This window comes from Stegostoma tigrinum, chromosome 23, assembly GCF_030684315.1.
Source record: "Stegostoma tigrinum isolate sSteTig4 chromosome 23, sSteTig4.hap1, whole genome shotgun sequence".
NCBI lineage: Eukaryota > Metazoa > Chordata > Chondrichthyes > Orectolobiformes > Stegostomatidae > Stegostoma > Stegostoma tigrinum.
The window spans coordinates 11,212,543-11,228,074 of NC_081376.1; the positions used below are offsets into that span (position 1 = coordinate 11,212,543).

The 15,532-nt window shown below is 39.6% G+C and overlaps 1 protein-coding gene across 1 annotated transcript in view; it reads left to right on the plus strand.

Moving 5' to 3' along the window:
• The window catches only part of fscn1a (fascin actin-bundling protein 1a), a 42,987-nt gene that overhangs the window by 14,002 nt on the left and 13,453 nt on the right, over positions 1 to 15,532 (plus strand). The window contains exons 2-3 of the mRNA XM_048552503.2: positions 200 to 356; positions 15,160 to 15,281. Of these exons, the coding sequence (XP_048408460.1) occupies positions 200 to 356; positions 15,160 to 15,281 (279 nt within the window). The remainder of the gene's footprint in view (positions 1 to 199; positions 357 to 15,159; positions 15,282 to 15,532) is intronic.

A 15,532-nucleotide genomic window follows, 5' to 3' on the forward strand; every position in this document is an offset into this window, starting at 1 on the left:
ACCATGTGTTAAACATCTAGCTAATTGATCCCAACATTAGAAGCAGATTTGCTGTAACATGGTATTGAGGTTTTGTGTATTTGTGTTTCAGCCAGCCTGCAGCAGCGAAAAGTAGTGTGATTCAGCTTGTTTTGGGATTTTGTGTTGCTTGTGGTACCATCCAGATTTGGAAAACTGATGTATGATTGTTCCCTGAAAGGTATGGACCTCTCTGCAAACCAAGATGAAGAAAGTGACCAAGAAACTTTTCAGTTAGAAATCAACAAAGAAACCAAGAAGTGTGCTTTTCGAACCTGCACTGGGAAATACTGGACTTTGACTGCCAATGGAGGGGTACAGTCTACTGCTTCCACAAAGTAAGTGTTATAATTCTAGTTGAAAGTAATACTGGATAAGGACAAGTGTGAAACCTGACTTATTGGACTGTAGGAATATTTTTTGTATTTGGTTGATGGCTATTCGCTGGCAACGTGAATACGTTCAATGTTAGTTAATAAATAAATAAACAAAGTCTATTAGAGAGAAGAAAAATGGGCAAAAAATTCCAATTATGAGGGATCTTAACACAAGCAGCAAAAATGATTCATCTTTTTCCTCCAACAATATCTTTTCCAGATAATGAACCCAGTCTAAAGTTGCTCCTATCTTAACTTTAAGACTTCTTGCATAAATGACTCTTTCCAGTTCTCATAGCCTTGGGACAGTTTGAAAATATCAGTGCAAACACTGATTGCATGGAGACTTCATAAAGTAACATCCCCTTTTGATACCACACTTCTGAACTGAACCATGATTCTCCTGAGCTGAGCTTAAATTACAAGCAGCTGCTGGTCTGTTGTTCTGGTCAACTTAGTAAATGTTTCATCAATTAACTTACTGGTTATCTGCTCAGGATATTTCGTGCAGAATCATAGAATCCCTACAGTGTGGAAGCAGGCCATTCAGCCCATTTGAGTCCACACCAACCCTCTGAAGAGCAACCCTGAGATGAATTCTCCGACCCTAACCCTGCATTTCCCATGGCTAATCCACCTAGCCTGTGCATCCCTAGATACTGCAGGAAATTTAGTATGACCAATCCACCTAAGCCGCACATCTTTGGACTGTGGGAGGAAAGTGGAGCATCTGGAGGAAACCCATGCAGACAGTGGGGAGAATGTGGAAACTCCATACAGTCGCCTTGGCACTGTGAGGCAGCAATGCTAACCACTGAGCTACCCTCATTTAACTCGAATCACAGGCTTCCATAAAAATGTCTTTAGTTCATTATTCCAGATGACTTCTAATCTCTCTTCAAAATACAAATTTCAACTGTAAGGTTTTGTACACCATTATCATGCATCCTCCAAAGAACAAGCATCCTGAAGAGGCATTTTCACTTTCTATCAGCATTTCTTCTTACCATTATTTCTACCTTTGCGTTGACAGTAAAAATAGACAGCACACTTTTCATTAACTGGCACCTAGGGACCAGGAGTGTTCCAGTTGATAGAGGTTCACAATCTGTGATGCAGGGAGTATATACATCACTATTATACCCTATTTACAGCATAAATCACTTAAGTTTCATTTAAGACAAAGTTGCCTTATTATTTATCAGCAGGGAGTCTTCTCACTTGCACCCTCAAATGGCTACACTGACATTGGGGAAATCAGGATAATACAATAAATGCCTGGTTTTGATTTTTGCTGGTTTAGAGTGCTGGGCTATGGTGCCAGTTAAAACAGAATTTGCTGTATCTACATTAAATATGATTTTCATAACCATATGTCACTACTTTGTTTCACAATGGCTCTTGATAAAGGGTCTGCTCTAATATTACCTTTTTTCCTTTTACATGAATTGCTTTTAAATTGTATGGCGTAGCATTAAGTTTCAGTGAAACAGCCATAGCTCTGTCAGAATCTCTCAAATAACCAAAGGTATACAGTACTTGTATACAGCAGCCCCTGTTGGATGTGTAAATTTTAAACCTGTATGGAACCATCAAAAGACTGTGTGTACTTCTTCCCCCACTGTCAAATATTTCTGACCAGCAGCTTTTTTCAGTTTTGAGAAAAGTAGCTGAGCTGCTGCTCAATCCCCTACAGTAATGCTGCTACAACAAGTGTGGCATTTAGCATAGCTTTCAAATAGCAAAAATCACATTTTCTTCCATTTGAAATACATGACTTTAAGCTCTTCAGGGAGGCATTAGTGCTAAAATTCAAAACAAACCTGTAATAAAATCCATTCTTGGAAATATCACAGAATTTTACGATTTTCCTTAGACACAGAAAAACCCAGTGTAGCCCTTTATTTTTGCTTCTCTGAGTGCTACTTGGTCTTCTCCCACAGTGCAGTCTAAATGAGTCACTTTTTTCCTTGGTAATTTCACTTTTTGCCATATTTATGACCAAATTGTGTCTCTTGTAATCAATAAACCAGTTCCTTAAAATGTTCTTCTTCCTAGGTTTGAGTATAGCTTAGTCATGATGTAAGCAACACAATTCTTTTCCTTAACATTGATGGTTACTTGTTCACATCTACATGAATACACCTTTTCATTCTAAATGCATGACTTTATTGAAGACATTCATCCGATGTTAAACGATATGTTATGTTACTGTGTCAGGAATTTGTGATTTTATCCTTGTTAAGTTATGTTTTCTAACAAATTTTACTTCATCAGTTGTGGATTGAGAAACCATGCTTTTAAACTTTTTTTAAACAATTCCTTGAAGTAACATAAAGGGGAAGCAGTGGATCTAAATGTATGGGTTTTCCAAAGGTGTGTGTGATAAGGTACAACATATTAGACTGCTTAATAAGAAAAATTGTCATGGAACAGTGGTGATTGGGAGCCCTTGTCCATGAATCACAAAAAGCTAGCATCCAAGATCCAGGTAATTCAGAAGACGAATGGAATGTTGGCTTTATTTCAAAGAAAATGGTTATCAAAATAGGGAGATTTTGTCAAAGACACTGTACTGGACAGATCACAGCTGGAATACTGAACAATTTGACCCACTTCCTTATGAAAATGGATTTGGTATTGGAGGCGGTGCAAAGAAAGTTTAAGTCGTCATCTGTTTGCAAGTCTGGAGAGACTGTCCTATGATGTGAGGTTTAGGAGACTGGACCTGTACTACTTGCATGACAGAAGAATGAGAAGTGATCTTATTGAAACATGGGATTCTTAGGGGATTTGACAGTAGATGCAGAAAGTTAACTTATTCTTGTGGGGGAGTCTCCAGCCAGAGGGCATAATCTCGAAATAAGATGGCACGTGGAGGAATTATTTCTTTTGAGGGTAGTGAATCTGTGAAATACCACAGGGCTGTTCAGGCTGGGTTATTAAGTCTATTCAAAGCTGAGATAGATTATTAATCAGCAAGGAAGTTGAGGGTGATTGGAGAATGTAGGAAGATGAGAGTGCAGGATTATCAGATCTGAAATACTCTCATTGGATGGTGTAGTAATTTAGTGGTTTAACTGACCTGCTTTTGCTTCTATGTTTTGATGGTCTTTATCTCAATTGTTGGGACGTAGCTGAAAATAAACTTCTAACCATTATCTTAAATTTGCCGTTTTCCCAAAACAACTTGAAATGGTGGATGGTAAACTGAAAACGTAAATTTGGTTTATTTCCAAACTAGTCCTTATTTGTTTGGGTACTTTTTTCAAAAAAAATTTGACTAACTTTTTAAACTAGTGTGTGTTGTTTTTGTTGTGGTTTTCCCTTAGGGTATTGGTTCAGGAAATCTTGTCAAAAGAATCTTTAATTGGTATAAGATACTGATCCTCACTCCTTAACTTTAAGTAGGAGCTCCTACTGACCCCGCTGAATGATTCTTTGATTCTTTGAATTCACTGAAATTAAAAGTGCGAGTTTCATCGGTTGGGGTTTCTACACTACCTGGCATGTCATTGCTGGCAAACTTCGCACCTTTACATAGGCCTGGCTAATAAAAATGCTGTAATATTTTATGCTGTTTCCTACTACCTAGTCGTCCTGCCCTTGGAATTTCATGAGCCACTCAAGTTTTGTTGCAGTAGTCAGATGGAGCTTGGATCTGATGGACAGCTGCCTATTCCTCATCAGCTGTTGTTTTGAAGTGGTCCCCATTTTTATCACTAACACTCTTTCAGAATCAACACAGTGTCATAATTTAATTTTAATTTGAGTAGACTGACTGGTATAAGTCTCTGAATTCAGAATCCATGTATTGCATTTGTATTAAAGATGGGATAAACATGTCAAACTCATTTCACCTTCATCCTTCTTTAAATTCAAATTTTCAAAAACTGGAAAAACAAAATTTTCAAATCAATGGACTCTGTCTCTTCCTGTCTCATTATATGTGCCTGAAACCTAGCTACAAGTCAGAAAACAATCAAGTGTTCCTCCTGTCGTATCTGTTTCTTTACTTCTACTGGTTGTCCTGCCAGCTCTTTGGTCAGTATTTCAGAACCAGCCAGGCCATTCCAGATTAAAATTAATTCCTTCTAAAGAGATTTGTTGCACGACTCCAACTACAATTTCCCTATTTGTGACTATGAAGATTAATCCAACTCTTTAAAAAAAAAATGAACTTGGAACCTTCATGCCTCCAATTAATATCTCCTCCTTCATATCCCCCTAGGAGACAGACCGGTTGTATCATTAGCCAAAATCAGCTGACTTGCTACAATGTCTCAGTATTTTTCTCAGTATACCTTGACTAGAAGCATACAGAAATACCTGTCCCACTTTTTTCAGTTTAAAATGTTCAAGCTTCCCTTGGTCTGATTCTCTTCGTTGATCAAGGAAGCATCTTTTTAAGATTTCAGCCTTGGGTGACTCTATTTGTGCAAACTCCACACAATCCCCCGTGTCTGCATGGGTTTCCTTCAGTGCTCCAGTATCCTACCACAGTCCAAAGATGTGTAAGTTAGGTGGATTGGCCATGGTAAAGATGGAGTTACGAGGGTTGGTGTAGACTCAATGGGTAGAATGGCCTCTTTCCGCAATGCAGGGATTCTGGTTCTGATTCCCATTTGACTATTTCCGTACATTTAACTTGTCATAGGTATCTGTGGCAACTGTTGTTTCTTGGCTTTTCGATAGTTGCATCTCCTCCTAAATAAGTCTTGATTATAAAAAATAGCACTTTGGTATTCTCCCATAATTGTGATTTCTGGGATTGAAATCACTAATCCCATACTAGCTTTTTCCCCAAATTCAAGGTATGTTTGATTTGAGTTTTTTAAATCTAATTCTTAAGCTTGCGCCTAAAGCTTCCCAATTAAGATTGAGTATTGCTTCTTTAAAAGCATTGTCCGTAGATTGACAAGCTGCGTTTATGCATTGTGTTGCACCTGTCAAAACACTCATTTTAACTTTCAGGTTTAAACATCTTTGGTTCTTCTCATCCGCTGAAATGAGGTCCCAAATCCATTCTCTCTCAATCTGAAGATTTAAACTCCGATTTCTAGTTAAATAAATTCCTTCATTGGAATCGGAATTGTCCGAGGTATTACCTCCCCTCTTTCTAAGCCTTCTCTCCATCATGTTGGCTTAAGTTCTCATCCTTTTGAAGGTGTTTTAGGTTTTGTTTCCATTCCATTGTAACTTTTTTCATTCTTTTCAGAATTTGAGCTTTCTTAACTTGAATTGTAAGAGAACAAAGATATTTTTCCTCATTTCTAATTGAATCTTGGCTTAGGCTTCCTAGCTCTTAATTCTAAATGCTGTGTGAATCACCTTTAGCATCTCATCCTTTGAAACCTGGATTTTATTTCTACCTTCAATTGATTTGCTAAATCTCTGCATTTAGCTTTAGTCAAAGTTTCAAAAATCCACTCCCAGAAGTCTTAGCAACATTCAAAGTCATTTCGAAGTCTTTCTGTATAACATGCTCTTCAAGAATGTAATTCAGGTGTTATGAGGTAAGGTTATACAAACTTAGGCCTATTTTCTCTAAAATTTTGACGGTGATGGGGTGATCTGATCGAAGTCTTTAAGGTATTAACAAGAAATGACAAGATGAATAAAAATTATTTCCACTGGTTGGGGATTCTAGAGCTAGGGGGAGCAGTCTGAGAACTGGGCCAGCTGTTCAGAGATTTTAGGGAATGCTTTTACACAGAGTGGTAGATGTGTAGAACACTCTTCCACAAATGGCAATGGATGTTGGATCATTTTATTCTGATGTAGATGCCTTTTTAAGCAATGTTATCGAGGGATTTGGGCCAGAGGTGGGTATATAGCGTTAGTCTATGCATCAGCCATGATCACATTAAATTGTGGAACAAGCTCGAGGCCGAATGGCCTACTCCTATTTCTGTGTGTTCCCACAACAGTTTGTTGCTTTATGTCCAGGCATTTCTCTTTACTCATTCTTTAAAGTTCCCTCTAAATTCAGGAAATTCCAACCCACCAAGAATCCCCAATTTTAGTTCAGCTGAAGGAAATACAAGCCAGAGTCTACTGTAAAACATGAATTAATTGAGCAAAAGATTAATTTTTCGCATTTGGTTGCTTGCTCATTTGTAAGTGAACATATTCACACATGCTTGTCAGTATTCCTTAACAAAAGAACAAACATTCATTGTCTTTATTTTGTACAATTTACAAAGATTGGAACATAAACAACAAAAAGATAATTCAGCCTTTTTCCCCAGAACTATCCTTTACAGATGATCAGTAGTATCGTCCATGTCTAACTTTCTTAAAATTTCCTGTTGGCCTAGAGACTGCTTTTACACTTCAAAAACTAACCAACTGATATGACCCTTCTTCAGAAGGTAAGTATAGTTCTTCTGTACCAAATCCAAACTACCGTTGGCCCCTAGAGTCTTTTTCCCATATCTCATTAAAGTTCAACATAGTAAACACTTCGTTAATGTACTTCCAAGACATCTGATCACCGCACTTAATCTAAATCATAAGCTCGGGGCTATTGTGGCACAGTTTTAGTGTCCCTACCCCTGAGTTAGAAGGCCCAGATGTGTCTCCGATGATGTGTAATAATATCACTGTATGAATCCTAATTCCTTGATTAGGAAAATACCTAAATCACAAGCTTCCTTGAAGATAATAAAGCATTTAGTGCAATGTTCCAAGTGACCTTGTGGCCCTTTTTTTTAAAAAGCACCTTCTCTGAACTGAAATCAAAAACCAATTTGCCTCTACTTTTAAAATCAAACTTTCAAATGGTATCTACGTTATCATGAATACAAATCTACCTGGTTAATAACACAAACTATTTTTCAGCAAAAACATTGCATGGAATCACCTGCTGTAATTGCTAAGTCAAATCTAATGATACTAGATTTCTTGATGAAAACCAGAGCATTTGGTTAAAAACTGGACCTCTAAAGACACTGCTCCAGCTAGAGCATACGAAAGCTGCTTTTTTTCATCTTGTAAGATTGAGATGAACGTAAACGTGACTCCCAAATATTCGATGCACCACCCTGCTCCCTGGCCAACATCTGTCTCTGACTTGCTACAGTCTTCCACTGAAGCCCAACGCAAGCTGGAAGAACAACACCTCACTTTCCGCTTGGGGACCCTTCAGCCCTCCGGACTCAATATCGAGTTCAATAATTTTAGGGCCTAAGCTCTCCTATGTCCCAGCCACCTAACCCACACACCAGGCCTTGTTACCACATAGCGTGCCACTACACACCCCCTGTTGTTAGTCACTAATAGTCCCCATTAACAACTATTCACCCTCCCAGCCTGATTGTTTGCAACTCCTTTGACTGTCCAACTGGCTTTCTCTCTCTCTCTCTCTCTCTCTCTCTCTCTCTCTCTCTCTCTTTCTTTTTCTTTCTCTCTTTGGCTCCGTCCTATCATTTACTCCCTACCCCACCCACCTCCCTATTTTCTGCATATAAACTGACGTTTTCCCAGCTACCATCAGTTCTGAGGAAGGGTCATCAGACCTGAAACATTAACTCTGTTTTCTCCTCCACAGATGCTGCCAGACCTGCTGAGCTTTTACAATAATTTTGTTTTTGCCCCAAATATTCAAACCTTGATGAATTGTTACTTTGATTTGCCCCCCAAAAAAGCACATTTAAAATACTTTTTGAAAATATCAATTTATGTAAAATGTGCGAATGTATCGCTTGTAAAGTTTTTGTAGCTTTTCCCTTCTCTGATTTTATTATGATCTTCTATATTTTAGCTTGTGGGTCAGACTCTTAAGCGAAGTAAGTTTCCATAATATTGAAGTGCCTGACTGTTTAAAATCTCCTATTGAGCGATTTGGTATCCCAGTTGATGTTATTATCAGATACGTCAGATCCCAGAAGGAACCCTGTTTGGTAGATCATGTTTGCTTTTTGTTTATTTTAACAAACTGGTCTCTTGCTGAAATGTAGGCATGTGCTGCTTCAAATTGTTTTAACAATAAAATCAAAGTTTGTTAACAAAAGTTAAGATAAAGCAGAATAAATCAAGCCACCTATACAGACTTTTTAAAAACAGGTAAAATAATAATCTCATTAATCCCAAACAGTCTTTCACAAATTGAAAAGGGGGAGAAATGTTTTTGTATAGTACCTAACATGCATCCCAGGTATTTCAATTAGATTCCCTACAGTGTGGAAACAGGCCCTTCGGCCCAGCAATTCCACACCGCCCCTTGCAGCATCCCACCCAGACCCATCTCCCTATAACCCACACGCCCCTGAACACTACAGGCAATTTAGCATGGCCGATCCACTTAGTCTGCACATTTTTGGACTGTGGGAGGAAACCCACACAGACCACTAGGAGAATGTGCAAACTCCACACAGACAGTCACCCGAGGCTGGAATCGAACCCAGGTTCCTGGTGCTGTGAGGCTGCAGTGCTAACCACTGAGCCACCGTGCCGCCCCTAATAGTATAGTACCCAAAATATCACGTGCACAATACTCTCACCAGGCTACCTGTGTCTAATACTTCAGTTGGTCCAAGTTGCTTGTGCCTTGAATTTTTTTACCCTGGAATTGCTGTTAGCTTTTTCATGGTGTTGTTATAATGAGTTTAAGAGTACTTGATTGTTCACTCTCTAAGCAACTTAGTTTACTGTTTATCCTTCCCTTCTCAGGAGTACTAGTCTGCAGAGCCATCCAATACCAAGGACTTCACAGGACATCCCAAAACTGATAATGGATGTCTCCCCCTATAAACTATGTTTCCCTTCAGCATTTAAAAAACCATTCTGGAAGTCTAACAAACCTTGAGGCCCCCTTATTGACCTTTGCAGAGTTACAAAACAATCATGTGACGTGCAAGAGCACAGACGTTACTAACTCAAACCAGAAACACACTTTTTAAAAAAAGAAGTTCTGCTCTTTAAATCAGGACTATGAATTATGTACTTCAATATCTTTTGGAAATGAAAATAGTGACTTTACAGATTTAAAGGTTTTGTTACTATTTGCTTCTCTTTCTATGGGAAAGTTCAGAAGTTGAAAACGAAAGGGATTAACATAACTAGTTTAAAATTTGCTGATGATTATGCCACGTTTTCTTAAAGCCAGACCTGAACTGGGATACTTACTATGGTCAAGATTTTACCTGGACCATGGACTGCAATATCATAGTTCATCATGAGTTCAGACCAGTTTTCTCAATGCAGCTGGCACCTGCAATACATGTACTGTGGGTTACGGCATATAAGATGTGTTTGAATCGACTTGTTTTTCTATTATAATGCTGTTTTCTCATGAGTCATCTGTCTCAATTTATATTCTCACCCTAGAAATCTATATTTTTAATTGCCATGTCCAGTAAGTCAGCACTTGGAATCAAGCAAGGGATTGTGGTTGGATCTTGGTGAAATTAAACCACCATGTCCCATAAATATTTGTGACCATGTTAGTTGTGGCAGGAGATGGCTTGTTCAGACTGCTAATGGACCTCAAGCTAAAACAACCAGTTTCCAGAGATGTTCATCAAACCACGGCTAAAAAAGTGCACCGTTTTGGTCATGTTGAAGTTTAGGAGTGTTTTGAGGATATGCCAACGTATCCCTCGGCTAAACAGTGGAGTGGAGAGATTAAAAGTAAGATTTCTAGTGAAAATTACAGCACAAGAACACACTATTCATAGTAATATGAGCATGCTTGGTCAATGGAACAACATTAATGCCTGTGGTAATTTTCAAATAAAAACCATATCATAAAGTTTTGAGCAGGAGTTTTGTGCATGTCTATGATGGGAGGATGAGGATGGAGTAACTTTGTGGATCAGTTTGTGGAATAAGTGTCCAGGTTGTCTATTTAAGATTACAGCTTATTTGTGTTAAGACATGTTACGATCTCTTTATAACCACCGAGATCAAGAGCTACCTGTTCTAGGACGATTCCTTACCACAGCTCATCAGTGAAAGATGTGTCTGCTAGATTTGCTGCCACCACCCTTTTTCCTGGTAAGCATTTTTACAGGCTCTGCTTGGTGGAAGAAAACCAGCTGGCAGCCCAACTGGGAAGATATTAGTGTCTTAAATGAGAGTTTATATTTCATGATGGCGACTAGATACAGGTTATATTGGTGTGAAAGGTATTGTTATTAGAATGGGAGAGACCTTGATGTTAAATTTCTCCCGAGTCCAACAACATCCTGTGGTGTAGCACTTAACGTACTCCTCTGCATTAGCCTGTTTAAACCTTTGCAGCTTTCTACAACAAATACTTGCAAACAAAACCTGAATTTCATTTATACCTGAGGTGGGGATTCTAACAGCCATAATTCAGTCTTGGATGTGTGCATCAGCATACATTTTCAAGGTTTTTGTTCACACCAAATGTGGTACTATGACCAAGTGATCTAAGGTCACGGGATTTAAATCCCAGTTTTTTTGACCAAGTGTTGAATCCACCACTGCCAAATATTCTGAGAGAATGTGGTGGCTTTGGTAATATCATTGGACCCCAAGCCAAAATTCCAGGCCAATATTCTGGGAGTCAAATGTGGAATATAAGAGAAATTTAGCAGGTCTGGCAGCATCTGTGGAGAGAGAAACTGAGTAAAAGTTTCAACTCTGGTGTAACTTCTTCACAGCTGAAAGGTGATGGAAATCTTTTATACTTTTGACAGAAACTGAACAACTGCAAGTGCTGTGGAACACAAAGTTTCTGGAAAAGCCCAGCAGGTCTGGCAGCGTCTGTGAAGGAAAATAAGAGTTAATGTTTGGGTCTGGTGTCCTTTCCTCAGAACAAGTGCTGTGGGGACCAAATACAAAAGACAAACTGGCTGTTAGTGGTGAAAAGAGATGTAAAATAGGCATAAGTTGAAGTGTGAAAGTGGTAGAATGGGTCCTCTCCAATAAGAGCGAAGTAAACAAGAGAAGGCTGTGCGTCAGAGGGGTTCTTTTTAAATGCAGAAACTAGTGGTTGGAAAAACAAGGACCTGATGACATCTCTTGCCCTACTTCTAGCAAGAATTGTATTCCGTTCTCCCAGGTGCAGTCTCCATCACATCTGTTTTGATGTCATCAACCACCAGGCTGCCCACCCACCCTGCTGCTCCAATATTCCTGTCACTTACTCATTCCCACTGGCACCTTCCAGTGTAATTGCATAAGTTGTAACACTTGCCTATTCTTCTTCACCCTCCGCACCTGTCCAAGGTCCCAAACATATCTTCCAGGTGAAGCAATGTTTTACTTTGCTTCTTTCAATCTAGTCCAGTGCATTCACTGCTCACAATGTGGTTTCCTTTACAATAGTGAGCACTGTGGGTGCAGACTAGGTGACTACTTTGCAGAACATTCGCACTCTGTCGGCATGATCCTGACCTAGTTGCTTGCCACTTCAATAAACCATCTTGATCTCATGCAAACATTTCTGTCCGGGGCTTGTTGCAATGTTCAAATGAAGTCAATACAAATTCAAGGAACAACACTTGTGTTTTCTGCTAAGACACTGTGCAGCCTCAAGGTCTCAATGTTAAATATTATAACATCCAGAATTGATCATACTCTGTTTTCCATTTTCTAACCTCTATCCCAAACAGTTTTGTCATGTTTGCCTTGTTTACTTTTGCTCTTAGGGAGAAAATACGTCCTTTACTTTCACAGCTCCCTTTTTAACTGGTGCTTTGCATCTTTCTCTCTTCAACAAACCCCCTTGTCTTTTGCACTGGATCTCTACACCATCTGCCCTGCCTCACCACCTCTGTCAAAAGTATATTTTAAAAAAGAACAGTTTCCTGACTCCTTTCGGTTCCAAAGAAGTTATACCGGAGTCAAAGTATTATTGTTTTCTCTCCACAGATGTTGCCAGTTTCTCCACCATTCTGTTTGTTTCAGATTTCCAGCATCTCCAGCATTTTTGCTAATATTCTGAAGACACTGGCTCAAATCCCATTCTGGCTTTTGGTGAAATTTGAACTGACTAAACATGTGGGTGGTGTAGTTGCTGCCAATTGTTGTAACAACCCATCTGGATCACTAATGTCTTTTTATGGAATTAAGTCTGCCATTCTCACCTGGTCTGGTCTACGTGTGACAAAAGACTGACAACATTGTGGTCGGCTTTAATTGCCCTCTGGGTAATTAGAAATGGGCAATAAATGTTGACCTGGCCAAGGATGCCTAGAGGCCATCATGAATTTAAAGCATATGGAATAAATAAATGGTGGTAGATTGAGGAAATGTTTGAGTGAAGTATGTACCTCCATATTTGATGGGAATGTTTTCTTCTCAAATCATAGAATTCTATTATTGCACTACATGTTGTTCAGAAATGCAGAATGTCCAATCCGATGACTGGAGAAGACAATTTGCTTTGGAGGGAAATACGTCGAACCTGATGTAGAGTCGCATCCTTACCATGATGCAGTGGAAAAATTGACTTGATTAATTTGATTAGAGCTTTACTTCAGATAATGATTGTATCTCCCATTGTGTGAGCAAATAGTGAGATGCTAGGAGAATATGAAGAGAATGAGCCATTTAGAATCTCAATGTTGAGAAGCACTTTTTAACCGTTTTTGTCCCCTCCTCATCTCTTGCCTCCCCTCTCCCCAAGCCTTGGAGGGCAATTAGAGTCCTCAATTGAGTGGCAGTTAGAATTATAGAATGCCTACAGTGCCAGAAGAGACCATTCAAACATTCACTGACCCTATGAACAGCATCCTACCCAGGTAGCACGCCCAAACCTTATCCTGTCACTCCACATTTCCCATGGCTAACCCATCTAGCCTGCACTCCTCTGGACAGTAGAGGACAATTTAGCATGGGCAGGCCATCCTAACCTGGACACCTTTGGACTGTGGGAAGAAACCAGAGCACCCAAAGGAAACCCACACAGAAACAAAGCAAATGTCAGTCATGCGCCCAAGGCTGGAGCTGTTTTACAGCAGTGCTAACCACTGAGCCCTAACTACCAAACTCCCATGCTGTTACATCTCATTAATGTCTCAACTAGTCTTATTTATACACTTTCAATATTCTCATTTCCCTGAGAAACAAGATGACACACATGCCTGACAGGTAAAGTGGGCACCTGGCAGCCACAACTTGCTGAATGCTTGTCCTGGCTGTTGTTCCTCAGCTGCTTCAGAACAATGTTCCCTCCATCCTCCTCACATTGACACAAATTGACATTAAAGTGCCAGTCTTCCCACATAGTCAAAGAGCAGACTTGATGACAAACGTGGACGTCACCTTAGCCCTTAATCACGTTGGAGCTCTGGAACATTTTATGACTTGCATTTTTCTGTCAGGGTGCTTTATGCACAAGGACACATGCTTCAATTGCATCTTGTGATTGTTGGTTTGCATTCTTAGTGCTAACACACTTCCCACTTACTGGGGGACTTCCCAGGCTTTGTCTAAGTCTCATTCCTTTCTTTCCTGCACACCCACAAACTTTCAGACTTCAGCATTGACTAATGGGCTGCCAGCCTCTCTGGGTTGTGCTGCTTTCTTGGTCCCGATGGTGGTTAGTGTTGTGTTGCAGGCTTGCCAGCCTCTGGCTTGCATTGCTTCTTCGTGCAGAGGGAGTGGCAGACAGCTTGCCAGAAGTAAAGTTCTAATCAAGTCAGTTTTGCCACCGTATCATGGTAAGGATATCACTCTACATCAGGTTTGATGCATTACCCTCCAAAGCAGATCCCCTTCTCCAGTCATTTGGATTGGACATTCTGCAATTTTTTTTTAATAATATTTAGTGCACTGATAGAACAGTCAAATGTGATGGACAAGTTGCTGTGCCGCACCATGGTGTGTCAATAGCATCCATGCAGCGTGTGCCACAGTTTTTCTTATGGCAAACACACATGCTTCAAACATATAGCCATATTTGAAAGTCGAAGGGGTCATGGTCACTCGGAGTACTGCCATAATCAGTCAAGCAGCCCTTTTCCAGTCCAGCAGTTTGGTCACAGTCAGTCTGGCATTTGTCCTACAAGAACCCTGAGATTTATGCCTGTGTAGTCTGGGGATTGGACATGATCAGTCCTGCAGATCAAATACAGCCATTCTGAAGCCAGTGTTTCTATTTAATGGTCTTTGTAACTATTGTCCTGTTGCCACTTGCAGTCAATTCTACAACACTCGCTGTTGGAGGTGTGGTGAGGCTAAGAATGATTGACCGACTGTGCTGTCCATTTCATTCCTGCATTCACTGCCATGCAGTAGGTATTGGCGTGTGCATGAGGTGCAGTCTGTGACATGCTGAGTAGAGCCAGCAAAGAAGGATAAATGAGGTTATTTAAATTGAGCTGTTGGTAGCTAGAAGCAGAGCACTGTCCAGCTTCCTTACAGCATTCTCCAAGCAAAAAGACACAAAAGATGTAAACTGTGAAAAGGTGAACATAATACTGTTCTCTCTCTTTTGGGTAGCCACTTGTATAGTTCCAAATTTGAATAGTTGTAGTTGCCTTTCTGCTTTGAAGAAATGATTATAATAATCAAACAGGTGTGTACACCTTTTTTGATTCAATTGAGAGAAGGATTAAAATTTCAAAAATTGGGTCCTGAACAGTTTGCGCTAGTTCCCTTTTTGTGTAAAATGGATTAAAGCAGTTCGAGGAATAACCTGAGGTAAATGATATCAGCAGCCGGTGATGGTTATGGGTTAAATTACCAAAGTGCTTGTTCTGGATGCTTTGCAATAAGTAAAGTCCTCATTTCAATTCCAGTTTATTTTTCAACCTACAGAATTAATCCTTTTCTATATTTCTCACAGAAATGGCAATTGCTACTTTGAAATTGAATGGCGTGGGAGAAGGATTGTTCTGAAGGCTGTCAATGGAAAATATGTCACCGCTAAAAAGAATGGGCAGCTTTGTGCCAGCATAGAAACACCAGGTAAGCCTAGGCTTCTAAATTATACACAGACATGACTGTGGTTTAAAAGCTTCTCTTTGTTGTCCTTCCCTCATCCCACATTTCTTCTATTATTTGCAATTTGAATTGCTGTTTGGAGAAGTGAATACTATTGGACAGAGAAGAAATGGGAGAAAGTATACCATTTTGCTGTTGAACAATACATTACTTGTACACCTGTTTGAAGTCTCTTCCACAGCTGATTTTTGTCAAGTTACTTTAAATCCTATGTT